Consider the following 25,409-nt stretch of genomic DNA (forward strand, 5'->3'; position numbering starts at 1 on the left):
AACTGTGTTGGAACGTGTTAGTACATGCAAAGAAAGGCTTTAGGTTGAGGGAGTAGCAACGTCTGGTTGGAAGAGCACTGGCATATCTAATGTAATCATCAGCAGATAGTTGACAGCATGAATGAATAATCGAATGTAACAACTTCATGGAATTTATATGTCGCCTTGTGCATAGAAGAGATAAATTCAAGGAATTCATTGCAGATCAGGGCGAAAATTGACGATCATAGCGATGACAAATGAAGCGAATAGCCATCCTTTGTACCGATTCGACTTTGTTGATGTCGCACACTTTATACGGGTTCCAAACACATGAAGCGTACTCTAATACTGGACGATTGAGCGCTTTATACATTAGTAATTTGGTGTCTTTAAGCGATTTAGATAATGTTCGTCTCAAGTAACCTAATTTTCTTAGTGCTGTAGATGTGATGTGATCAATATTATGCGGGGACCACTCACTGCATGTTGTGTGTGAAAATAACTCAAAGGTATTTGTACACCCGTGCCCGTGGAATTATTCTGTTACTAAAAGCGTACACATGCTGTGATGGAAAATGGCTGTTTGTGAATGACACTACTATGGTTTTTTGAAAGTTGATGCGCATCTGCCAGTCCGTACACCAGGTGCAAAATCTGTTGAAGGAATCTTGAAGTAAGGTGTGATCACTCGGAAAAGAAATTACCTGGTATAGGACACAGTCGCCGGCATAAAGACTGATTTTTGGCTTAATACTGTTCGGAAGGTCATTTATAAAGATTAAAAATAACAAAGGTCCCAGAACAGAGCATTGTGGAACACCTGATGTTACATTTACAGTGGAGTACGAAGTGGAATTAAATGAAACTAATTGAGAGCGAGAGTTAAGAAAGCTAGCTATCCAGTCGGTCAGTCGAGGATTATTTAAAATTAGGTTTGGTTTACTTATGCTGACTTAGAACACTTTGTGTGTGTCGCTTAATCTGTGCAGCTCTCGTTGAACTCCTTTGATACCAACTTGGGTAACTGGTGTGCGCTATCCTTCAATGAACGTCGTCGAGATAACTTGGGTAATTAGGTAATTGCCACCGGTAATGTGCCGCTCTACAGTGACAAGAGATCCCTTTAATTTCTCCGATGCTCAGCGGACGTTGCATGGCTTTACGGTGCCGCCGCCAGAGGGCGCTGTATGTACAGCGGGAAGCGCGGGAAAGGAGCCCCGTTTCATTTCGACCAGCCAAACGTGCCATTAGAAAACCGTTTAAATTTTCTCATGCTGGGCAGAATTGAGCATACTGCACACGAGTTCCTCAAGAACACACAAGGAACACAGGAACACACGAGTTCCTTTCGAATTCCACACAGGAAAAAGCACCTGAAGGTGTATGATTTCTTGAAATAGAGCAGATGGGGAAACGTGGACTCCTGCACTGTCCATTGACTGTATATATCATTTGACTTTGCAACAGACTCTGCCGGTGACTCATGCCTCCATACATTTCATGCAGCGACCGAACGGAAGCTCTCAAGGAGCTAACAGAGGAGGAGAAGCAAGAAATCTCCAGTCGAGAAAATGTCAGGTGCGTTTTTGCCCTGTTTGATTTTCCTGGTAGCAGCTGATTGTCGAGCGACTGGAAGTGTAAATGCAACCGGGAGAGTAGAATCAGGGGCCTTGCAAGTTTGGAGCAGGCCTATGAGCACGGGCGAAACATGTCTGCAGGGCTCCCAAGGGCGTCAAGGCCGTCCCGTCCCCGAGGAAAGAGCGTGCGCTCAAGATCTACATGGGCAGCCCACCCAACGACAGCAGTGCGCTGTCCTCAGACATCAAACCCAGCCTTCACTCTGTGCCTATCGACCTGGACTGAGCAAGCAGTGAGTGTGATTTGCATGTCACCTTGTCGGTATGCCACGATACGGTGCAGCCATAGCTGCAAGGCAAGAAGTAGTGATAACTAAAAAAAAAAACAGATCTGTCAGCGTGTTGGCACTTTCTCATGCACAACAAATGGTAGATCACAAGCGGCCAACCAAACGAGGCCTTAGCTTAGAGCTAATGTTTCAGCAAGGGGACTTTTGTCTTCTTCGGGACTTGTTTTTGTTTCCTTGACGAAGGTAAACCCCTCTGTCGAAACATTGGCAGAGGCGCCATCCAGATTTGATCACTGTTTGGCGCACCTGCTGCAGTTGCTCAGTGGCTATGGTGTTGGGCTGCTGAGCACGATGTCGCGGGATCGAATCCCGGCCATGGCGGCCGCATTTCGATGGATTTGATCAAAGCCATAGGCACAAATGCATAAGTACACTCATGTTCGCGATTACTGATAAGGTTCATATTGCCTAACTGAAGCCACAAAAGACAGAATGGCTCTTGCTCGGGCAGAAAGTCCCAAAACTCCTTTTGAGCAAAGCAGCCCACACTGATAGCGTCATGCAGTCAAGGCGGCACATACGATTTATCTGTGCACATCACGTGACATGAGACACACGGAACACAGCTTCAACAGTCACAAAATTTTAACCAGAGATTCTCTAAACAAAGCGCAACGCATGACTCAATTCTGTAAATGATAGTTTTTTGTACTGCTGGCCTTGAAAAAAAAAGATTGGATTTTAACATCGACATTTTTTTTCAGGCTGTTCAGTTACTTGGAATTTCTGCAGTCCCTTACGAGTCCGAAAAAGTGTGTGACTGTGAAGGACTGTATGCAGTGAACGAGTATCTCAAGCTCCTTGCTCGTGCTTTCATTTGCAGGCTACCCAGGATCACGACACTGCTGCCTAGTGGTATTTTTCTTCGAAGAGGACCGTAGTGATCGACCGAGTGTCTGTGACTATGCGCGGCAGGACGAGTGCAGTGCCGCGTAGTGAAGACGGTGACGACAGCAGAGGGGACCGTCTTGCCGGCTCCAAACTGACGCCGGCGACTTCTCTCTCCTTGTCAACAACGGAAACATGCGTCCCGGTGCAGAAACTGTCATCTCTTTCGTGTCAAAGAAATTTCGAGGAGAAGCTCGGAAGCGTGCACCCGAAACATGTCCACATCTTAACGTGCCTCCTACTGTCAGCCTCCTTTCTTTAGCTGCGTCTATTTCTTCTGGATCTTTTTTTTTTTAATATACATGTATCTGCAGTCCAGAAAGGAGACTTCAGCCACTTCCTCAGCAGTTTTGACACCCTTTCTACATTTTCTTTTTTCGAACGCTTTTATTAGCTGCTCTAGCCAATCAACTGCATCTATGCTGGCAGGTTTATTCAGAAAGTGATGAGGCCGACTACGTACTCCAATACCACTCCCCCTCCTCACAACCTCTCAGGTACAGCAAACTGTCTTGCAAGATTTCAGATCTCAGCAGCGGTCCCCCATTCGGCTTCTGATGCAGGGCTGTATTTGTACGCCGCCATGTAGGTCAACATGTCACTATGGGTAAATTGTGATGGGGTGAAGAGTTTCCATATAGAAAGTTATTAAAGCTATAAAGCAGTTTTCTTACAGTTGTCTTTTTATTTCTTGTTTTTTCTTAGAAGGCATTTGTAAGCCGAACGTAACTAAACACGCTCATCAAAATAGGTCGTCGCAGTTGTCCATGCCAGGTATCGAAACAGTGGAGTTATCGAAACAGGAGTTCATGTGAGGACATCAATATTCAAGAAAAGCATCGGAATTTCAAAGCTTATTTGAAACTCTTCAGCATCGTCATTTTGCAAGTGATTTCCTGAATAGTCAGTCAGACTATGTTTGTCGTGGTTGTGAATGCAGTGTTTTACAGAACATTGTATACCAGCGTACTTTTTGTTTTGTTTTACTGTCGTTTTAAAGTAGTTTCATTTTCTTATCAATGAATGTGCAAAAGCTGACAGTCTGACGCACCAGTGAAGTATTTATCAGATATGTCACATAAGGCACACTTCACTTCAGGTTGACCAAAAACAGATATTCTAGTTCTACAACACAGTTCATATATGCATAGTCTTCCAAATTAATGTTGAGGTGTGGTCATTTGGTATAAAGTCCATTTTAACTACTTCATCACCTGGTTTTATTAGTTGAGTATTTCATAACTAAATGCATGTAACTGTGGCCATAAAGATCAGTTTAGGTCATCGCTCAAAGCGTACGGAGGATTCTACATATAGATTTGACTGTTCTCGAACTGCATCAAGCCAACAGTAAACTTTTAATGTGGTATTACAACATTGTCAGTAACAACGTTGTCAGTGTATGATCATGATGTACAACCATTTTACCAAGGTCCTGGAGAGCTTAGACTGTGTGCCTCGTACCACCACAATCTGTAGAGAGAATAGCCTGGTTGCACGCTCAAGTTCAGTGGTCATTGTAACCAAAGACCACTGAAATACTTCAGCCTCACTGGCTTCTTTGTGCAAGCTCACGGCAGAGTGCCTATGGGACTCGTGGACTTCATTGGATTTGAATGTTCTTAAGTGAGCATGTGACAGTTGCATATTATGCAGTTATGCAGGAATCCTGTTTGTGTGTCCATGCAAAGACCTAAATTAGGCAAATCTCTTGATTGTACGTGTTTGTGTTTTTATGCGGCAGCATGTTCATTCAATAAGCCATTTTCGTCACCACAAATTCTTTCGTTTTAAATCTGTTTCCTGCCCTTTTTATTATTATTATTTATTGATGCGTTGCGATAGCTTCTGCAGCCTGCATACCCTGTCTGTAAGGTCTAGTCTGTCCCGGGCATGTGAAGACACAGGATTGAGTTTTGCTTTTTTAACATGACAAAATTTGAAATGGTTTACCCTCATTCTCTCTTTTTTCTTTTACTTTCTTTTGGTGTTCCTATTCCTAGTGCAAGTCCACTTGCCTGTGCAGTACAGAAAAAGAAAAAGTACTCCGAAAAAGATGCAGTGTTCTTCAGCATCACCCAGTTTGCTCTTAAGCAGGAAGAAAGCAGTGGCCTTCATATGCATTGCTGTACTGAAGATTCACTTTCACAAAAGCAGCCGTTTTTTTTGCACCGTCCAGCTTTCAGTGCATTTGTTTAGCCGTGCGTTGTGCTGTGGCCAACATTGTACAATCCATTCCACGTGCCGACTTCATTCTGGATGATTTAGGCCTGTTTTTAATCAACTACAGGTAACTTTGTATCCTAACGAACAGGGTAATCCATCTTAGGATTGTTTGTAGAGTTCCCAGCACAGCAAAGGGGTGGTCTTTGTACTCTGGGCTAGCCTCTTGCTTTGCTGGATAGTGTGCATGATCCTTTTCCAGCCAGAGGGTAGTCTAAATCTTCGCAGAATAACCTCCTCCGAGTGGAGACATCGTAGATTACCATCATAGTCTAGGCTTTGTAGACTATCACTTTTCTGTGCTGGGCACTCTACAACTTCATTTGAGAGGGCTCTATTGCTAGGGTATGGTCTGTGTTACAAGCTTCTTTCTTGCTGTTGAAACATCGAGAACTTATCATAGCTATGCTGTGCTATGCTGTGCGGTGCAGCAATTCCTCTGCTGGACTTTTTTTTTTATCCGGAATGTGAATTCGAGTCCTTTTCAACCGTTTATTACAGTTTCTCTTAAATCTGCTTGTGAAACACAGCCAGGAGGTTAGCTTCAGCTGCTGGACATTTAGGGGCAGTCCATCAACTTTCAGGGGGCATACGAAGTCGACAGCGTTGCTGGGATTGGCAGTGGATTCACATCTATTGTTCACTGTTGCCGATTGCATTGTTCTGTGAAAAAGGGACAGAACACTGTTGCCTGAGGACTCACTTTAACCCATTAGCTAGTCTAGATTTCTAACATTTTTTTTTTTCTGAGATGCATTTGTGGTACTAACTTTCATGAATGTGATATGGTGGGCGGCCAAAACAAGCTGCCTTGGCGAGCAGCCATTTTTTGCCGTAATGTGACTAGCTTTCTAAAAACATGTCCGACGTAGGCATTTGCCATGTGGAGCACCATGCATGTTTGTAATGACTGTAATGTTTTCCTGTGAGAGCAGTTCCCATGCTGTACTGGTGATGGTGAAAGGCATTTGTGTAGTTTCCACGCGTGCAAAACATAGTCGGGTTTTGGTCGTTTCGATAACCGCAAACAGTTTCGTGTGCCTTGTCGCATAGGTTTGTGCCTCACAGTACAGAATAGTGATGTATTGTGATGTACCTAGAGCTCCACAATTCTATTGGTCATCAAACCTTGCCTGAATACCTGGCTGGCTCCAGAGCCACCCCCTTGTGACCGGGAAATTCGATGTCAGCCACTCTTATCAAATCCTTGCTTTGATAAAGGAGTCGTGTGTTAGTGGCTCTGCTAGGTGAATTGCTGGATTGTTCGTGCACAGAGTTTGCACAGAAATAGCATCCCACGGTAGTTTGGGTGCAGTAGTTACTGCCTGCTTCGTCCAAAATAAAGAGCAAGTGTCACATCGTCTGGCACAGCGCCAAACAGACGATTTTGTTGCGTATCATGTTTAGGTATATTTGGTGTTATGTGCCTGCTTTGTCCAGAATTAAGCAGAAGTAGTGCCACCACTTGGCACCAGGAGGCTGCAACTACTCAGCATTCTTTTCTACAAGCATTTTCATAGGGCAAATAACGCCACTGTTCCTTCCGCTGAAAAATATATGCTTGCAATTCTATCATTTACTTGAAGAAAGGCAGTGCAATTATGGAATTGTACAAAATGCACCTTTAAATGCCATTTCTGTATGAAATTTGAGCTCGAACAAGCCATTGGTTCATCTGCAAGAGCTGTTTAAACCTGGCTCCCTTATGAAGGAGACATTCAGGTCTCGCTGCCATGTCGTATTGCCTGCTACTCGGCCAGCGTGCAGATGAGTGATGCAGTTGTAAGTCTAGGTCGATTGTCGGGTCATTGTTAAGGGCTTAGTGTAATATTTCAACTGGTGTGATTGTAGAGCTCTGATGCCATGTGGGTGTAACTTCATGGTGTAGCCGCAAAAAGCTGCCACGGAACTACACTTAACTGCATGGGGGTTTAATGTGTTGGAGAATAAGGCGAGACTGCAGTCAGTCCATTCCATAATGGAATAATGGAGCATGCCATGAGAGAGCAACATGTTGCACAAGTGTTCAGGGGCAGCCATCGTGAAGCAGCCTTTCTTAACTGCATTGGCACATAACTTAAAAGCAGACCATTTGCCCCTTTTTTTTCTCTCTCTATAGCACTTCGTCTAATGTTACGAGAGCTTCTCAGCCATTTTGTGAAACCAATTTCTAGTGGCGCCTCTGATGTGAAAGAGGACACGGGGGAAATGCTCTTTTTCAATGAAAGCATGCCGGGGGATTTTTCTTAGAAAATGTAGAAAATTGTTTAGGCTGTGCAATGCTGCAAGAAGTGCCCTGTGATAGATTTTTTTTTTTTTTTTCTCGGGCTCATGGTCGTGTAAGGACCCCTAAAGCTGAACACTCCGATTGTGGTGCGTTCTCTATTTGAAATTAAGTGCTTGAAACAGCTTGAAGTTTCAGTTGAGGTTTAGTGGATGTCGCCTCCGTTCAAAGGAATGGAACCAGCTGAAGACTCTACCACAATTATACATAAAACAAACTGGCCCGAGGTTTTAGGTCATGACAGTGTGTGTACCAAGGATAACTGTTTTACCATTCACCGTTTGGAAATGGGGAAGAGACATTTTCCCGGTGTGAAAGAAGGCGGCTGCTTCAAGTTCTTGTGCTCCTGGTTTAGCGCGTTTACGTTTCTCTTCACAAACCCGGCACCCAGAACTGCTACATAATGCGAGACGGGAGTTGTGTGCATGCTTTTGTTTTTTGTATTCTGTGTGCGTACATGCACCACGTACAAGATGTGTCTGTATAGTGGCTGCAGTTCATGCCTTGACAGATTGATTACGGTTTTATTATTTATTGATATTGAAGGGGGCACGTTGCGCCGGAATAAAAAAAATATATTGCAGAGTTTTTTCGGAAGTTTTTGAAGCGTTCTTGTTCTCATATTCATTCACACCTATCAGCTCTTAGCAGCCATTTTCTGCTGACTTGACTGCGAACCATTAGAGGAAGAAAAATCTAGAGTAGATGTGCTGTGTTGCAGAATTGTTGATCAAAGATCGGCAAAGTTGTCATTTTTCCCTCCAGTGAGGATCAACATCCACTTCGAAACCGTGTTGGCGGCATGTGCGAAAGCTGCATTAGCTTTGTGCTGTATCTGAAAACATTCGTTTGCTACGCACAAAGCTCAACCATTCAATCCAGAAAGTTAGTTTCGTCACATGTTTTGGCTTGCCCACCTCAGCGGCTTTTTTCTTGCTCTGGAGCATGTAGGAATGTGTGTGTGGAAATGTGGATCCGATCCTCGGCCGCCAACACGGCCGCATTTTGATGAAGACGGAATGCAAAAAAAAAACTCATGTGACGTACGTTTTTAGGTGCACATTAACATTCCCAAACACCTGAAACACTGGAACACAGACCTGATAGCACCCAGCATATATGCTGGAAAGACTGACTCTAGACAGTTTCCTAGCTCGCCAGCGTTGGCGGGCAACCACTGTAGGAGGGTGCTATTCTCAGCCCATAGCTTGATACTGCAACTGTGAGGCAGGCACCGATAGCGAGGAAAGGGGGTTAACCGAGGGACCCGATTTTTATTAATCATGTAAGAAGCCAACAAGGACAATATAGGGGAAATTGTACTTACTGATCGAATCAAAGAAATGATAAATTAATGGCAATGAAAGTGAATGAAAAAACAACTTGCTGCAGGTGGGGAACGATTCCACATCTTCGCATTACGTGTGCATAATGTTGTCCTTGGTGTCTTTGTTGGCTCCTTAAGACACCGATAGCGTTGTTTAAGCTCCTGCATGACGCACTGCTATAGACTAGCGGCTCTAGCGAGGCCACTGTCTAAAAGTATGCACTCCTTCCGTTTTCCTTATCCATCCCCTTACTTTCACTCAGTTTCCATCTTCCTCATTGCATAACAGCAGACCAGAGCACACCAGCTCCGGAATGCTGAATTTCCTCTAGGAGATAATGAAAACCATAACAATGTACATAAAGATTCACATGCAAATACTTTAATCGGTTACATTTTTCGGTAGTTTCGTAATTGATTGGTTACCTTTTAATGCCTAAGTGAGTGAGCATTCTTAGGATACTTCACGCACTTTCTGTGAGATATTAATCTATATGTTTGCATCTAACAGTTTTCCTGCCTACCTGGGTCATTGGGTAGTCCGTGGTCGACTGGTTAGCGCATCAGGTTGCTGTGCTAATGTAACATGGCTCGAAGAGAGAGTTTTTATTTACAGAAAGGCAGAAAGCAATGGTGCAATGAACATCTTTCATGCCAACATTTAGAGAGTTGCGCCATGAATGCACGATCGGGCTCGCGCAATCGGCCTAGGCCAATCGCGCGAGGCGAAACTGAACATGCGTTTCAAACAGTGATCTCTGATCGCGCCTGTGGCATATATGGAAACAAAGCACTGCATGAGCAGAGGCCTGTCTGCAGGGGCTGATGTGGATCGCGCCCACGCGCTGCCTCTCGCGATCTCCCGATTAGCGAGACAGTTGCACCACTTCGCTCCGTTTGGAACGTGTCGCACGAGACTGATTGCCCGCTTATAGAGCTGCACTCAAATTTAGGGAGTATCATAGTCTTCGGTGAACTTTTTGCCCTTGGCAATGCTTACTGTATAGTACTCTTCTTTTTTTTTTTCGAGGGACTGTTACTACATGTAAACAGTTGCTTTATTGGCGAAACCATCTGCAACGGTTGGCGCAGTTTTGCGCACTTTGTCAGGAGCTACAGCAGAGCAACTGCAGTCGTGCAGCGAAGCTGCCTCGCGCATGCGCCTATTCAGATGGACAAACCCGGTGCTCAGCTGAGGTCACACTGCCTGTATTGACGGCTCTGCGCTTTGCATCTCGCGATGGTTTCGCGTGTCTGTTTGGCACGAGCACCATCACGTTAGAGTGCCCACATTAATCGAGTTAAGAGGAAGCTTGCGAATGCGAGATCCATTACCCCCTTTGCTTGTGATTACTTAAGAGGAAGCTTTAGCTTGGGCCCAGCTCCGATTCCTCCCATCCAAACACACGTCAAATGCAGAAATGCTTTTCTGAGATAACCCCTGGACAGCTTTTGATTAAATTGCTGCATTTTAGAAAGTTTGGTTCTAGTGACAATGGGATGTTGATTTTTAGGGTTTCAGATTGTTTTTACAAGTGTTGCCAGTAATTAGCAATTTTAAATCGAAACACGAAGTTCACAAATCCGTATATCTGCACCAAAAAAATGTTGCAGTTCTGTGAACTGCATCCGTTAGAAAATAGCAGAAAAATTTGATATATTTTTATCTTGCATGAACCTCTTGTAATTTTGCGAGGGCCTTGCAAGAGTCCTACTGGAATGTTAGTGGTGTATTTGAGAGCCATGCATGTATAATTCATCAATTTTGTCCGGTTTAGGTGCACTTTTATAGGCGCAATTTGCAGAATTGTGGTATCGTATTACTAAGAGTTCTGAACATAATCGTTTCGTTCATGAATATTTGAGATTTTCAACAATCTCTTTAAAAGTATTGTTGCAGAGGAAAAAGAGGACAAGGTTGTCAACGGTGCAGAAGACAAAGTGGCAACAGCCTCTCGGAATTCTGGGCTGCTGTATATATACGCATCGTGTAAATACATAGTGTAAATAGTTTTATACCCATGACATTTGGTGGACGTGCTGCGTACACGTCTTCGCCACGGAGCTCCGCAGCGGACGTCTCACCCAGCCTGTGACCATGCCTCCAGTGGAAGGCACCGCGTCTGCAGCTGCAATGCCGACTACGCATATATACCCAGTACGTTGATTATACCTCAGCCTCAAGACCCCGGCAAGTTCACCGGCGTCAAAGGTGTTGACGTAGAAGAATGGTTGAAGATGTATGAGCGTGTCAGCAAGGTGACCAGGTGGGATCCGACTATAATGTTGGCCAATGTAATGTTCTACCTCGACGGAACACCGCGAACTTAGTTTTACACACACAAAGAAGAGCTAACCAGCTGGGACTTGTTCAAAGAGAAGCTGTCTGACGTTTTTGGCAATCCGACCGGTCAACAACTAGATGCCAAGCAACAACTCTCCATGCGTGCCCAAACTGCTGCCGAGTCATATGTCTTTTACATTCAGGACGTTCTAGCCCTCTGTCATAAAATTGACATGTCCATGCCAAAGGCGAACAAGGTTGGACACGTTATCAGAGGCATTGCGGACGATGCATTCAACCTTCTGGTCTTTAGAAACTCATCAACTGTAGACGCCATCGTGAAGGAATGGCGCCGTTTCGAGCAGTATACAAGCAGTTTACACGGCTTCCAAATACTGCTGCGACCTCTTCCTGTACCGACCCCACCGACGAATCTAGCTCGCCACCACCAGACGAAAATGTGACCTACATTGTACGCCGCGAACTCAAAAGCAGCGTTTTCTGCCTCGCCTCAACAGACGTCTTGGAACAACACTGCTGAGACGATATCGCTGATCCAGTCCGTGGTCCGCCAGGAAATCACTAATGTGGGTCTTCCCAGCGCCTGCTCCTTGAGTCGCCCTGACACCCGCCCTGCTCCTATACCTCGGTCCTATCACAGTCCACCTCACAGTGTCTGTTATCCCTATACAAGGAATCCATCGGACTGGCGTACACCTGACGACAGACCGATCTGTTTCTGCTGCGGCCGAATTGGTCACGTTTCCCATCACTGCCGGAGCCGTTGGCTGTCCCCTCCTCGAAACACCTTCCGGAATGCAAGTTCGCCCCAAAGTTCCTCACCCTGTCGCTTCTACGACGCATTCGACGCCACTACGTAGACTCACCGCTATGCTCGCTCGCCCTCGCCTCAACGTCGTCGGCCACGTCCGCCCCAGCTTCACCGCTCACCGCAGCCGTGCTACCCAGGACCATCCCAGCAGGAAAACTAGGCAATGCGGCACCTCGAGGTGGTGCTGCAATGTCACATTTGCTGCAAAATCCTCCTTTTACGCTGTTTACGTGAAATAACCTTGATGTCCAAGTTGATGGCACACCCGTCAAAGCACTCATAGATACCGGGGCACACATATAAATAATGTAATAATTTTATATATAAATTATTACGCCACCATTTAAAGAAAATTGTTACGCCAGCCGTTACTCGGTTTGTATGAATTGCCGACGGTAGCACGGTGACCGTGGTCAGAATGTGTACTGCACGTGTGAGCATTTCCGGCCGCCATACTGTTGTAATTTTCACTCTACTTGGCCAATGCCCCCATAACCTCAGTCTAGGCCTAGACTTTCTCTCCGCCCATTCAGCGCTCATCAATTGTTCCTCAAGTACTGTTTGTCTTGACCTGCCTCTACTGGATGTTCCTCTGATACCAAACTAAATTCGCCTAAGACCGGCTGATTTTGTTCACGTTCCACCACAGGTCTTGACATACATTGAAATGTCGCCTTCTATGCCAGTTCCTGATGGTGATTACATCTCCGCTCCCATAACTGCCATCATTCTCACTCACAATGTTACCGTTCCGCATACAATAGTGAGGGTCACAGACAATTGCATGTATCTCCCTGTGGTGAATTTTGGGCTCGCTAAGCAAATTCTGCCAAAAGATATATCACCATGGCTACAATCGCTGCTTTCGAATTTAGTTGCGTTGAGACTTTTGCCATCGACGCTTCCTGCGAGCCTTTCCAGTCTGCTAAATGTACTGACAACGAAATTAGGAAAATGATCGCCCCGAATCTCACTCCTGCAGAGACTGAACAGCTCTGCAGTCTATTGCTTTCCCACAAGGATATATTCGACCTGAACGACCAACCCTTAGGCCAGACGTCGCTTGTCAAACATCGTATAAATACAGGCGATAATCCACCCATCCATCGGCGACCCTACCGAGTGTCAGCTTCGGAGCATCACGTCACCAAACGGAAGTAGACAAGATGCTAGCGAAACACATCATTGAACCGTCGTCAAGTCCCTGGGTGTCCCCTGTCGTGCTGGTCAAAAAGGACGGTTCATGGAGATGGTGTCGATTACCGCCACCTCAACCGCGTAATGAAGGACGTCTACCCACTACCTCGTATCGATGAAGCCCTCGATTGACTATACAGGGCACAGTATTTTTCGTCCATTGACCTGCACTCCGGATATTGGCAAATTGCTGTCAATGATCTAGATCGTGAAAAGACCGCCTTTATAACGTCTGATGGTCTTTACCAATTCAAAGTTATGCCTTTTGGGCTATGCAACGCTCCGGCTACCTATGAGCGTATGATGGACTCATTACACCAAGGATTCAAGTATTCGACTTGTCTCTGCTACCTAGATTATGTTATTGTGTTCTCGCCCTCATTCAGCACATACATTGAGCGCCTTTTAGCTGTACTTGCCGTTTTTCACAAGACCGGTCTGCAGCTCAACTCCAAGAAATGTAACCTGGCCACCATGAGATTATTCTTCTTGGACATGTCGTCAATGCAACTGGCATCCGACCAGACCCAGAGAAAATTCGCGCCGTGAGAGTTCCCTGTTCCATGGTCCACAAGATATGTCTGAAGTTTCGTTTCCTTCCGGGTACTTACAGCCGATCGACATTCCACCTAAGCCATTCTTTCGCGTGGGTTTGGATGTCCTTTGCCCCTTTCCCGAGTGCATCTCCGGCAATAGGTGGATCGCTGTCGCTACTGATTACGAGACGCGGTATACCATCACTCGAGCACTTCCCACAAGCTGCGCAACTGACGTCGCCAATATCCTACGCTCATGTTCTACCAAACACAAACTGGCTACCTCCTGTCATCCCCAGACCAACGGCCTTACTGAGCGACTTAATCGAACCATTACCGGCATGCTATCTAAATACTTTTCACCTTACTACAATGACTGGGATGTGGCTCTCCCTTATGTCAAAGTTCGCCTATAATTCATCACGCCACGCTACTGCCGGGTATTCCCCTTTACTTACTTCTGCGTCGTGACCCTGTATTACCATTGGACACTTCACTTCCCTTGGTACAGGACTCGAGGACCGAGTATGCTCACGACGCCATCAGCCACACTGACCATGCACGCCAGCTTGCCCATACTTGTCTGTTGGCATTGCAGGAATCTCAACGGCACGCTTATAATTGCCGCCATCGTGACATATATTTTTCACCAGGCTCTCCTGCTGCCGTGTTCTACGTCAAGTGAGCAATGTCACTTATAAGGTAATCTCCGTGACCTCCGTTATGCCTCCCGGTTCCACATCACCTGACGTCGTACACGTCTCTCGGCTTAAGCCTTGCTATGCCCTTACCGATGGCCCCATCTGAAGCACTGGGACGGTGCTTTATCTGTCGGGGGCCGTGTTATGGTGGAAAAAGGACTAGGTTGTCGATGGTGAAGACGACAGAGTGGCCACAGCCTCTCGGGTTTCTGGGCTGCTGTATATATATGCATTGTGTAAATACATAGTGTAAACAGCTTTATACCCGTGACAATATGCACGTCCTAAATAAAAAATACTTGCTACAGTCACTAGATTTTAACTTTTTTTCTTTTGAATGTAACGAACCTCCATAAATTTGGTGCAGTGGTTGCCGAAAAAACTTGTTACTTTCACGTGTATTGATGCAGCAGTCCCATAGCTAAAGGTTCCTCTTTGGTCTTCGCTCTTTTCATTGTCATTGGATAGTTCCCGGCGCCTGGTTTTTGCCAATTTACACGTCGGATGTTCAAACGCTAGAACACCGTCGTCCTCTCCAGTGCGCACATCAAGTGAGTTTCCAATGTTGCTGCTGATGCTCTCAAGAAAACGAGTGAAGACGACCAAACAAAATTTAGAAAAGCAATTGTTAGCGAAGGTAACCAATGCATGAAAGGCTACATACGGCGCGTAGATAGAGTTAGACCAGTTTGTTCTATTTACTGTTTGTGCAATGTCAACAAAAGGCGGGAGCAATAGTTACGTAAAAGTATAATCTATTTTTAGTAATTGCTCGGGTACATTTGGAGCAGCAACTGGTCACTGTAATCAATTACATTTTTAAGTGAAGTAAAATCAGTTACTTCTTTCTGTAAAGTGTGATGCAAAAACTCATTTCGCATAGTGGGTGTGTCTGCTATACCGCTTTAAGTCACCTAGCCATGGACAGCAGCGGTGGTTTCAGTGGAATGTCTCATGTTCTGGAAACCGCAAAACAGCTCGTCGTGACAAAACTGCCGCAGTGACTGCACTCGAAATCGCACAGGTACATTTTCAATTCGATGGCGGAACTGCAGATCTCGTAGGCCTGGGCGCTCGCCTCGAGTATTCAAGTAGCTCCTCCAGGTCGACTAGAAGCATACGCAGGAAGCAGACGTCCAGGCTGTCGTCGATGATGCATATCCTTGGCTGGACGACGACATGTCTGCAACCAACTCGACACGCGTCGCGTAAAGTTCTGCGTCGCGACATGGCATCGCTGATGCGGATAAAGTTTCACATTGCGCAACCTAGTAACGGTTACCCGACGACCTTGATACTGCCGTGCTTGTGGTTTCCGGCTGATGACCGTACGGTGGAGGTCTGTTCGAGTTGTCCGGACCAACGGCGATGCTGTACGCAGTCGTTGGTACGCTGACGATCGCAGCGCCTCGGCTCGGCGGCCTCTTAAACTTCATCCAGACCGCTGTGACGAACAGCCCCGAAACCACGACAACTGCGACGCATACGCAGATGCTCAGTGTCGCCAAGGTGCTGCCTTCATCTGGAATTAAATAACGAAGTCTACAATGAAGCCCAACGCGTTGAGCATTCATTGGGTTGCACATTGAACAATATAAACTCCGGGGTGTTGCGTGTCAAAACCACGATCTGATAATGAGGCACGCCGTAGGCGGGGGCTCCGGATTAGTTCTGACCACCTGGACCACCTGACCACTCGGTCAGCATAGACTGATAAAACATTCTGCCGAAGTTGTATTTTCGCTAATTTCACGGTAATAGTTTAACTCAAGAGGAAATGAAGCTCAAGCTTTTGTTTTCAGAATTTCGCGCCGAAACTGTCCGTGTGACGTCAGAAATTTCAAAGCTTTTATTTTTTTTCATTTAAGCCGCTGCGGCTCAAAGGTTCTCGATACTTAAGTTCAGTCTTTGGCTCTTTTTGAATACAATGCAGTTCACCTTTTGCAAACAAGATGAGATAGGCTCGGGCAGACGCCTTTAAAATCAGCGACGTCACAGCGAGCTGTCGCGGGAGATTGAAGGTGGCGGCGCCGCCTGTCTTTCCTTTTTGAGTCTCTTGATGATCACGCCTCCTCTCACGGCAAGAATGAATGTTTTGGGTATTGCAGCAGGGTAATTACAAATGCAGCTCAAATAGTTTTTTTTTCTCTTGTGTCCCTTTAACCTGCTACAAATTCACGGTATGCACGGGCATTTTTGCACCCCGCCGTCATCGGAATGCGGCCGGGATCGAACCCGCGACCTTGCGCTGCACCACCGCGGCAACGTGTGGGCCAGCTATTATTTCACAGTGGCCTATGTTATCGTGACGTTCATAGCTTAATTTACTCGTAGAGCCTAGACAGGTGCCCGGCATGCAAGGAAGGGGAGGTTTAATCGAACGGTTCGAACATAGAATTCTCGATATGAAACGGGGAATATATATAACCGTGTTCGTAATTTCGGACATTCGCACGTTCGGTACAAATGTAATGCACTGCTTGGTCTCGCTCACCTCGACAACCTTTCTCGTCCGACGCGTCGCCGCAGTTGTCGCGCTTGTCGCACTGCCACCTAGCGTCGATGCAGCGACCGTTGTCGCACAGGAACTGGGCGTCGGGTGGCGAGGCAGAGCCAGCGGTCGTGCAGTTACGACCGTCCGCTGCGTAAAAATAAGGAAAGTGGAGTTGTGCTACAAACTATAAAACGCGCACTTTCCGCGTGGATTGGTGCAATATGATGCGCTGTTAACGACACCCCTAATGAAGTTTGTACGTCCGTAAACTTATTACGTACAGTTTACGGAACATCGAAAGGGATGAGAATAAACCCGTGAGTAGCTCCTCCACTCTGCAATGGGTGGTCTTCTCAGTCCAGGAGTTGACATATTGAATGGAAAGAAGGAAGGTATGAAATGATCGACCGTGGCCGTCCGTGCCGGTTTTATGTTAACGCAGGCACTTTTAAAGCGAAGCTTTTTTCTTCGCTTCTTCCTTCGACTTTCGCACTGCTGCAGCTGCTGTCTGGTACACCACGTCGGATGCTGGTTCAGAGCGTGTGTATACATGACAGTAGCGAGTCAGAAAAGGTGACGCGAGAAACTCGTTTGGACTCCACCGCGTCGAATGTGCACAATGCCCTCTGGAGCTTCCTGGGCGTCGCATCATTAGCCTCTTGACAGCTGTAATTATCCGTGACTCCCCTTCAAGAGCATTGTGGAAACTGCAGCGCTTCCTTTTAACGTGCAAGTCCAGGAGGACGTAGATAGAACTGTAGAGAGGAGGGAGGAAAAGAGGCAGTTCACATACAAATGGGGGGAGAGGTACTGACGTGAGAACTCAAGGAAACCCTGGTACAGCGGTTGCGGGGAAACTGAATACGGTACACGTGTCGCGCGACTGGCCGCTCGAGGCACTTTGCGTGTATTCACGGGCTTCTTTCGCGTTTGGAAAAACTTTTATGTAGCAGGTATTGAGCAGCAGAAAGCTGTATCGGCAGTTTTTCATGTCTCTCTACAATTTTCTCATTGACACTTTTCATCTAATTATAATATTTGAGAAGTTGAATAATTATCTAACTAGGTGGAGTGAAAAAAAAATCGAATCTCTCCAAGCGACGGCAAACAACGTTACCTTGGTTCTGTCCAGCTACGTGGCATTAGCATGTTTTTAAACTTTGGCTAAAGTTAGCTGGGACACCCTGTATACATGACTGCTGTCAGAGTACTTAATACCTTTCGAAGTATGAAAGGACTCTGCTGCTATCGAGGCAGGACCTCTTGAACTGCCAAAAGATATTCCGGCGCATATAAGCGAATAAACAGTATATCTGAGAACCGCCTAAAGGTATATCCTTCCCATTTCTGAACACCGCATCAGCCGCATATAATACAGCCGAATGGTTGCCTTGCATATGCTTCATTTCCTTTGCCGATCGATCGTGGGGTTGCTTTTCCGTGTGGTGATGCGTATTTTCTGCTCGTTTAAATCCAGGCACATATTCTGTCGTCTGCACCTGACATCACTACTAGTCAACACATTGCTGCATAGGAACAAATCATTGTGATTTCGAATCAGAACTGGAAAACAAAAGTGACTTTTATGAGCTCGGCAGCAACGGCGGTATGAGTAACTGTACTCGAGAGGATATATCGCTGAACGCTTTCACAGACGCGAACCCTCCCTTCCCACTACACCGCCTGCATCGTAAAAAAAAACTTCGCATCACACAAAATCCGTGGAACAGTTTCATTCACATGAATCCTTCCGGATTATTTGGCGGATTTTCTTTTTCTACGTCTAAAATGAAAAATAACTATCGGTTATCATGCCTAGTAGGTTTAAGAGAAATTTCGGTGCCCGAAGGTACACGAAGTGCGCGCCGTTGGTGATTACAGGATGTATACTCCAGCTCACAACTAACTAGCAGCACTGTCAAAGGTACGAGGTGTATTTAGGGGATATCCTTCCGCAGAAGTGTATAGTTCCGAACGTAAAACGTAACTGTCTGTATATCGGCAGGATTAAAAATTTTTTTTTGCTTGACACATGATACGTTACAGCGATGTGTAACTTGTGAGGCCATTTGCGCACGTACGTCGTACACATTGGATTACTGTGGAAGTTACGAGCGATAACCGTAATCCTAACCGGGATTGCGCGTGCAACATGGCAGCGCTCATATACAGCCTACACCGTACGCTTCGATTTGAAATCGCGCAATTGTTACTTAACCTTCGCCATAACAACAAGAAATAAATGGTAAAAGTCATCATCGCTCAAGCTTATCTCACGCTGAGGGCAAATCATTAGTTATGTTTTGTCGTTATTACTGAGATCGGCGGTCAATTGTTTCGGGCTTTTCACCCCATAAACAGTGAAGTGTCCAAAGTACAAACGTGCCATTCTGCCTAAGTCATAATAATAATAATAATATTTGGGGTTTTACGTGCTAAAACCACTTTCTGATTATGAGGCACGCCGTAGTGGAGGACTCCGGAAATTTTGACCACCTGGGGTTCTTTAACGTGCACCTAAATCTAAGCACACGGGTGTTTTCGCATTTCGCCCCCATCGAAATGCGGCCGCCGTGGCCGGCCTAAGTCAAGTTATACAGCGAAGTAGATGCTCGAAATATAATACACTGTAAAATCCAGCCATCATTTTAACGGCCACGTTTCTTATAATTCTTGTCGAGCCATAGAGGTCATTCCGACAAAACGTTTTAATCGTCATTGAACAATGAGAGAAGAGTCACGAATACCATATGAAAAACCATACGAAACCATATGAAAAGAAAAGAAATTGCTCGTGATTAAACCGCGATTCGATTGGATGCCGTGTGAAGTACGTGACAAAATGAGGGCCTGCCATCATTTTGACGATTAAGTCCTTGGAAATAGAGTTGCCAAGATATTTCCCGTCATTTACTGCAGCACATTTTACAGTGTAAGTACGCGCAGTTGATGTGCACTGAAATACCGCCATCTGTGTACGTGAAATCATACAGAACACGGAAGCTAGCCACCACGTCAGGCATACCTGGCTTCGTGAAGGCCGTCAGTAGCACGGTAAAGCCCCTGTTCTCAGACGAGGCCGTGTAGAAGTTCCATTTGAAGCGCAGCCGGTTGTCCATCGAAGCGTACGTCGTGGGGTAGGTGTCGTCCAGGGATCCGCAGAATCGACTCACCAAGGAGTCCAGCGGCCGGACCTTGGCGATCGAAAGGAGAACCGAGAAAGAAAGAATGGAATTTAAGACCGCGCGTGGTTGGCAACGCTGCACTTGTAGAATGACAAGAAGGTGTAGACTGAGGTTTTGAAAAGGCAAACCCCCGTATTATCACACCATCCTCAACTTTCCGAAGCTCTTCCTCCAACTCCACCACCGATTCGAGCGCGTTGCCACCCCTCGAATGAAGAAGGCATTACGTTTCTCAAGAAATTCCGTGGAATGCCGTTGAAGAGCAGTGACCAGATCTGACAAAACGCGGCGCTGACATCCATTTTCTTGGGACGAGGTTGAGCGGGGGAGCGTTCTACAATGGGGGGGGGGGGTTGCAGAAGCATGCATATGAAGGTTAGGCACTGCCACAGGCAGTCTTGGAGTTCAGTCAGCTTCAGCAGAGGATAATGTGAAGGAATAATACTCGACTTCACAAAAGAAACTGGGCCTATGCCGAAGGCAGTCTTACGTCACACAGCGTCTCGAAGCGCTGGCTGCCGTGAAGGAAGGATGGGAGAATCTGGCGCGCTTTCGCACGATAGAAGCAAGGTGTTGCTATAAGAGACGTGACGCGCACGTACGCACCAACCATTGCTAACGATACATACGTGGGAATGGGCGTGGCAGGTAGTGGCATGTCGCAAGGACGCGTCTGTGGCCTGGGGGACTGTGGTTTACATACCACCACCGGACACGGACGTCTTTATCGAGTGACGGCTTGTGTTAACCGCGTTCTGAGGTCTATACGCGACGAATAAATCAGCCGCGCCAATACGCAGAGCCCCGCGTTTAGCCTAACTGGCGCGATACCTCACCAGCCACGCCAACACCCCGGTGTTTGACAGAGAGAGAGCTTCTCTTTGTAAAAGGAAGAGCACGAAGTTACGTCTAGGAAGTCGACGCAGTAGTTCTCCTTGGGGTCGGCGTACATGTCCAGATCCTCGATGGCCACGGTGATCCGCGATCCCGGCGGACTGGTCACCAGTAGATTGGACGCGCAGCTTTCCCACACGTTCCACCACGGAGCGAAGTCGGCACGTTGAGACCGGAGCGTGAGTGTGGAGCGGCTGCCCGTGGTCTGGAGCTGGAACAGCGTGAGCTGCTGTTGCTGACCAGACGACCGACAGGTGTCGCTCATGTACACTGCACAGCGAGAACGCATCGTCGTCATCACCAACCTTTTCGATGTGCACTCCAGGGCGCGAAGGCTTCCCCCAGAGGTCTTCGCGTCATTTGGCACCTACGCCTTGATATTCCCTGCAGACTCCCCACGCAAAGTGATGCTCGGTCATCCTCAACTGGGTTTTGCGTTGTGACCATAAAACGCTCTCGCAGATGTTTCTGCTAATTTTACAGATAGATCTGCCAAGATTGCTTCAGTATGGACCACTACTCATCTGTAACCAATTTAGCCAAAGTGAAATTTCGTTGCAATTGCCCTTTAAAGTTATACCATGGAGTCCTTCCAGAGAGGGACTCTGGCTATATACTAAAAAAGTACGCTGGCGTTTTTGTTCTAACCAACTTCAAAAACAGAGTTCGTGCTCAGCGCTACCTTGTTTTCTCACAAATTTTTTGACGTCACTTTTTTTTTGGTACGCATTGTTCAGTAAAACACTTCGCTTCGTTTGATCGATTCATTCGATGAAAATTGAAGCGTTGTGAACTGTTCTGTTGAAGGAATCTTCGCAAACTGTATTTTGTTCAGTGATTAAAGAATGAGGACACGGAGTATTGGGAGCGTTCCTTCAATGAAGGGCTTTTCGATAATTGGCTGCGCAGTCAACATAGAAAGCAGAAGCACAAACGAGCATACTAACCCAAACACGCACAAAAACAATTAAATTCTGTGGTTTTACTTGCCAAAACCAGGATCTCATCATGAGACACGCCGTAGTGGGGGACTCCACACACACACGCGCGTGTATTAAGAAATTCAATTTAAATATATTTGGGAGGTTTCTTTTTTCTCGTGGGTGGAGGAGGGGAGACGTTTAAGAGTTGGCGGTGAAGCTATTGCATAATCGTGGCCACCGCACTGAGTCAACGCAGTATTTCTACGTTCTCAAACTAGTCGATACAGTCCCGCACATCGACGTTACAATAATTACCGAGACGGCGAGACGTCCCCCTACCAGGTCATACAGTCTCTTCATCGTAAACGTGACAGCGCAAAACCACGCGAAAAAAAAGGGAGCCATTTATGACGTACGTGTCAGTAGTGCAAGCCCCTCCCCCCCCCCCCCACCTCGTTCTCCTTAATCTGCTTCACTGAATGACCCGTCAGTCTGTTGAAACTCGGCGTAAAGTTCCTTCAGTAGTTTTCCGAATATATTCTACAACCATGAACGAAGACTGAAATGCATCACGATTACTTCCTGAAGAACAATTTACCCTCGCTGATAACGGCGCAATTTGACCTGCCTTCTTTTTTTCATCGTCTGAAGTGCGGCTTACGTCAAAGGCGGCCGGTAACAGACAAAAAATAAATAGAAGGTATCACTCTTATCAGCGAGGTTACCTGTTTCAACGAACAAACAATCGCCATGTCTTTGACCTTTATATAGCGTGATGATATTTGCTACGACTAGAGTATAACACAGAGACACACCAATATTGGCAACATTTAAGGTCATCTTCGCAATGCCCGACTGGCGCAGTTCTAGTAATCCTTCACGTTGTGACTTTGTCACAACTTGAAAGATTTGTAACGTACTGCGCAAAACAATCACCATTAGGTGCGGAAAGACACGATATAAGAAAGAGCGAGAAAGCACTTCTTAACTAAGTCTCTTGAACTACGTACCCGCCCTAACCACAATTTCCGCATCGCATATTTCATTCGGTAATAAAATGCTCGAATGACTGCAGGTTGATTGGATATACGCCCTCAATGCCTCCCCCAGTCAATATGCGTCGAATGAGCAACATAGACGTGCGGTGTCCACCGCATAGCCAGATCTATCAGAGCACATCATTGCGCACTTGAATTCTTAAGGCAACCGCACACACGAAGCCAATGGCAGACTTGACAGACTCACAAGTTTCCATGTCCAATTCAACCGCCACCGCGGAGCAGACGAAACCGAACGTGGCGAGCAGACGACACAGGGCGGCCATGTCTTCCCATTGTTCGCGCAAGCGGGGCTTATGCGAACGAGCAGTAGGTCTTATCAGCTAGCCACTGCAAGGAGGGCCGTTGCTTACGCTACGCATGTAGTTTTCATTGCTTTTTTTTCTATGCCTTCGGGGGCTTAGATTAAACATCCGCGTTGTTTCGACGGCCAACCATCCGCGTAGAGTTGAACGAGCGCCAACGGGTTGTAGCGTTATTCCTACGCCATGAAAAAATAGTTCCTGAATTAGGGTGGTGTCGTCAGCAATGCATTCGGTCTTACGTAACAGATGGTTCATACACATGGCATTTGGACTAATATTTAGCCCATACCGAGTCAAGACAAAACAAATAACCTCGGAGAGATAGGACGAAGGAGAGGCGGGAGAGGCATTTGAATCTGCTTCCTTCCTCCTGATTGGATAACACCTCACCGTATAGGTCCCCCGTCTTATATCAAGCCTCGTGGAAGTGCCAAGATATGGCGCGCTGATAACGGTCTGTTTTTTTTTTTTTTTTGTCGTTATCTCTTCTCTGTTTGCTCGCTTTTTATTTCTTGCGGGTATTTCCGGAGCATATTGCTCCACGGGTTGACAGAGCTCTGTCGCTCACGCGTACCACTGTGAACGATCTGAAAGAGTTATTCGGCTTTTCTTTAATGTCGCAAGGATAGGTTTTAATGTAACAATGTGATGCTTACCTGCCCGTGCCGCAACACCGCTTCGTAAGCGTTAGCGATTCGGTGACGACAATACAGGGCACTATTATTAATTCAAAAACACTCGTGCTCTTAGGTTTTGTTGCACGTTAAAGGACACCCTGGACGCGGGCAAAATTAATCTGCACTCCCCCGCCACTACGGCGTGCCTCGTATCGCGGTTAATTTGGGATGTGCAAAACCTCATAATTTAACTAATTTTAATTTAACACTTATCGGAGTTTCGGAGGAGAAAGGTGCACGCACGTGGAGAGTATTGCAATTGATTCTGCTGCACAATAGCCGGACTTGTGTAGAGCAAGGGGGTTCGCGCATATATACTAGTTCCCGACATCAAGGCACCGGTGCAGATAACTTCAACCCAATCACTTACTGTGAAGTAATATCTTGAATTGCGCAATACTTCGTTTCATACTTATCGCGCGACGCTGTGTACGCAAGTAGTACGGTCACCTAAAATGTATCACTCCGCGCGTTCCGTCTATGCTTCGCTCCTGGCCAACGGCGTTTGCTCACGCAAGCATGCATATGAAGCTGCCACGACGGGCTGCAAATAAAAAAAAACGAAAAGAACAACAACGAAAAGTAAGTTGATCTAAAACAACCTTTTAGCAGTCGTAGAAGTACACAGTTCTCATTTTTCAATTGTCACCTTTTTTTTTCTCGTTTAATGCTGAATCTAAATAAACAAGTTTCACCTGATTGCTGGCAAGAACTCCGAACTATTTGTTGGTGCGAACGCATCCGCTGCAGAAAGTCTCTGTAGCCTCCACAGCGTTGCACGCGATGTATGAAACGGTATATAGTTGGCTACACATAGCGAATGCACTTACGGCTCTAAGGACGGGGACGAAAGAGATACAACGCTCCGGGCGCCAACTAACAACTGATCTTTATTTGAAGACACATGCACACCCTGCATGCATGGTGAACGCAGTCGCCGCGGCATTAGTTTTTTTTTTAATGACAACTTCCTGTCGTGAAAAAAAATGCCTTGCTATATTAGGCAGCCTACGAATCCGTTGTCTCGGTTTTATAGACAAAGCAATTAGTCTATTGCCAGCCTCGCCACGTTTAAAATCCACTATGACACTTATCACCGCGCACAGCGCACCAGATATATATGCATATGAACTTGATGAAAGCTTGCCGACCAGCCGAAACGTTGGTAAACAAGACGTTTCTTACGTGTGTCCTTCTGGCCATAGCCGTGGTCACGGAGACCGCCGAAGAAAACACATCACCATAATCACGGGCTCGAACGAAGCATGTTGTAACTACGATGCTAGTAGAACTTCGCTAATATCGATCTCCATTTTAGTCATTTATCCTTCCTGAGAGAGAGAGACAGAGAGAGAGAGAGAGAGAGAGAGAGAGAGGGGGGGAAGGAAGGACAGGGACGTTAGCCTGTCCAGTTTGCTATACCCTACACGTGGGGAAGGGAATGGGGACCACGATAGTACGGACAACCGGACGCACCACTCTCTCGCTGATAACCTGAGGGCCCACGCCTCTCGGCTATAGAGCGCACACTCTTTCACAGTGAGACCACCGTGGCGAGGAGAGTCCGGAACGGGTCCCAAGACAATTTCACGCCACATACTTCAACACTACACAGGTTACAGCGTAGGAAACGTCACCCCGCCGCACGACTCCCTCACGCGCGCCGAAGCAGTTTCGTGGAGCCATGTATAC

General features: G+C 46.4%; 2 protein-coding genes across 6 annotated transcripts in view; one reads left to right on the forward strand and one right to left on the reverse strand.

Moving 5' to 3' along the window:
* LOC142564766 (ubiquitin carboxyl-terminal hydrolase 47-like) overlaps window positions 1–7,892 on the forward strand; it is a 72,166-nt gene extending 64,274 nt beyond the window's left edge. For all 5 annotated transcript variants that reach the window (XM_075675914.1, XM_075675915.1, XM_075675917.1 and 2 more), the window contains 3 exons: window positions 1,489–1,560; window positions 1,701–1,852; window positions 2,733–7,892. In XM_075675914.1, the coding sequence (XP_075532029.1) occupies window positions 1,489–1,560; window positions 1,701–1,845 (217 nt within the window). In that variant the 3' untranslated portion in view covers window positions 1,846–1,852; window positions 2,733–7,892. The remainder of the gene's footprint in view (window positions 1–1,488; window positions 1,561–1,700; window positions 1,853–2,732) is intronic.
* Window positions 3,183–23,116, reverse strand: LOC142564767 (uncharacterized). Its single transcript, XM_075675919.1, has 5 exons — window positions 22,923–23,116; window positions 20,768–21,024; window positions 19,701–19,869; window positions 16,676–16,822; window positions 3,183–15,703 (listed from the first exon to the last, which is right to left on the reverse strand). Exons 1-5 carry the CDS (start codon window positions 22,999–23,001, stop codon window positions 15,450–15,452), a joined length of 906 nt encoding a protein of 301 aa, XP_075532034.1. The 5' UTR covers window positions 23,002–23,116; the 3' UTR covers window positions 3,183–15,449.
* Between the last annotated feature and the right edge of the window lie 2,293 nt (window positions 23,117–25,409).

Source organism: Dermacentor variabilis, chromosome 11 (genome assembly GCF_050947875.1).
Source record: "Dermacentor variabilis isolate Ectoservices chromosome 11, ASM5094787v1, whole genome shotgun sequence".
Classification (NCBI taxonomy): domain Eukaryota; kingdom Metazoa; phylum Arthropoda; class Arachnida; order Ixodida; family Ixodidae; genus Dermacentor; species Dermacentor variabilis.

Bases quoted from the DNA above. Each gene is read 5' to 3' on its own strand.
- LOC142564767 (XM_075675919.1), bottom strand. From the start codon at position 23,001: ATGGCCGCCCTGTGTCGTCTGCTCGCCACGTTCGGTTTCGTCTGCTCC. The intron at 21,025-22,922 runs GTGAGTCTGTCA...CTCGCTGTGCAG, and splicing joins TGAATTGGACATGGAAACTT to TGTACATGAGCGACACCTGT. The intron at 16,823-19,700 runs GTATGCCTGACG...ATTTTTACGCAG, and splicing joins GACGGCCTTCACGAAGCCAG to CGGACGGTCGTAACTGCACG.